The 1,655-nt window shown below is 40.0% G+C and overlaps 1 protein-coding gene across 1 annotated transcript; it reads right to left on the reverse strand.

The window, feature by feature from the left end:
* Window positions 1-800: 800 nt before the first annotated feature.
* LOC122787849 (thymidine kinase 2, mitochondrial-like) lies at window positions 801-1,409 on the reverse strand. Its single transcript, XM_044054765.1, has 2 exons — window positions 1,122-1,409; window positions 801-989 (listed from the first exon to the last, which is right to left on the reverse strand). The coding sequence occupies exons 1-2, from the start codon at window positions 1,407-1,409 to the stop codon at window positions 801-803; spliced, it is 477 nt and encodes a 158-aa protein (XP_043910700.1).
* Window positions 1,410-1,655: the final 246 nt, after the last annotated feature.

The raw sequence follows: 1,655 nt of genomic DNA on the forward strand, positions 1-1,655 counted from the left end.
CTGTCCTTTGCTGCTCTTAGTAAAAAAAACTGCGTGTTTGAGCTTAAAAGTAAGATATCACTGCTTTACATATTTGAACTGTTTTCAGCCCTTTACAACAATTTACCAGGACTGTCTAGTTTATTAGATAGTAAGTCCTGTAGTCGGGAATGATCTATGATAGCCACATTATTCCCAAGTATGGTCCAGATACTGGGGTGGGTTCTGGACTGAGCTAACATCCAGGTTGTGTGCACACTATTAAGAGCGTTTGTACAGGTTGGCAGTTAATCGCTATGTTAGCAAGTCAATAAAAGTAACATACACTGTTCCTGGGGCAAGCACTTTTCAGATATCAATGTTTCTTTTGTAGGGCGGACTTCCTTCTTGGTAGTGGAGATTGATGCAGGGTCTGCGCCATTCAGAGAGACGGTAAACTGTTGCTGGAGGAAGCACTTTTCAGGTATCAATGTTTCCTTTGTAGAGTAGATTTCCTTCTTGGAAGTGGAGATTGATGCAGGGTCTGCGCCATTCAACGAGACAGTAAACTGTTGCTGGGGGAAGCACTTTTCAGGTATCAATGTTTCTTTTGTAGGGTGGACTTCCTTCTTGGAAGTGGAGATTGATGCAGGATCTGCGCCGTTCAGAGACATGGTAAACTGTTGTTGGGGCAAGCACTTTTCAGATATTAATGTTTCTTTTGTAGTTTGGACTTCCTTCTTGGAAGTGGAGATTAATGCAGGGTCTGCACCATTCAGAGATGGTAATTGCATGCACACCATGCCAGAACGCTTATAGCTCCTATTTGCTGGACACTAGGATTATATCTTGCAAACAATGCAAAATCTTCTATAAAGATTTTCAACAAATATGTACTTAGCACTGTAAATTGATCTCTCCATAATTTGAACAGGCATAATATGTGGTGAAGTATGCAGATCCAGCATGGTTAATTGGATATATGTCTCCAATGTGATTCTCCACCTTGAAAGATCCTGATACATCAAACCCTTTAATTATGAGCTCAAACTCAGAAATGTTACATTAATTCTCAAGAAAAGACTGCCTGCTTATTCCCTGATAATGTACATCTAATGTGGGAAAACTGAAAAATGACAACACATGGCACAGCAGATGCAGGCCAGAAGGTTGTGACCTTGTACATTTCTCCATTTAAAAACAGGCTCTGTGACAACCTCAATATTGCTTGTTTTAGAAAAGTACTCCAAACAGGTGGTCTTCCCACTAGCAATGTTTCCTTCTATACAAATAACTGACTTCTTTTCTTGACTGTTTCTCTGAAACTTGTCTGTTGCGCGTTTTCCAATGCAATAATACCGTAGTGCTACCTCGACTTGCTGATGACTGTAATCAGAGATGTTCTTGAGCAGACTGTGGGCACGCACCCATAAAGTCCAGGGAAACCACATCATACAACAAGACTAGTAAAGACATGAGCACATACTATAGGAACTGTATGATATTCATTTTTAATGGTAGAGTCAGAGTCCCTCACAAGTCCAACAAATTCTGAAAAAGTCCAATATTTCCAGATTTTCTTTCACAAATATTATTGCATTGTAATCCCCCATTAAGTTACTGGTTTTGTTGCTGTTCATCTCCATCTCCCAAACCCTGTCTCTTCTTCATTTCCAACATACTCAATTCTTCTAGTC

Source organism: Protopterus annectens, chromosome 13.part0, assembly GCF_019279795.1.
Source record: "Protopterus annectens isolate FY-2018-M chromosome 13.part0, PAN1.0, whole genome shotgun sequence".
In the NCBI taxonomy this organism is placed as follows: domain Eukaryota; kingdom Metazoa; phylum Chordata; order Ceratodontiformes; family Protopteridae; genus Protopterus; species Protopterus annectens.

Excerpts from the sequence above, each read along its gene's own strand:
- LOC122787849 (XM_044054765.1), bottom strand. The coding sequence starts at position 1,409 with ATGTGGTTTCCCTGGACTTTATGGGTGCGTGCCCACAGTCTGCTCAAG. Across the intron at positions 990-1,121 it reads TACAAGGTCACAACCTTCTG|GGTTTGATGTATCAGGATCT; the intron begins GCCTGCATCTGC and ends TCATAATTAAAG.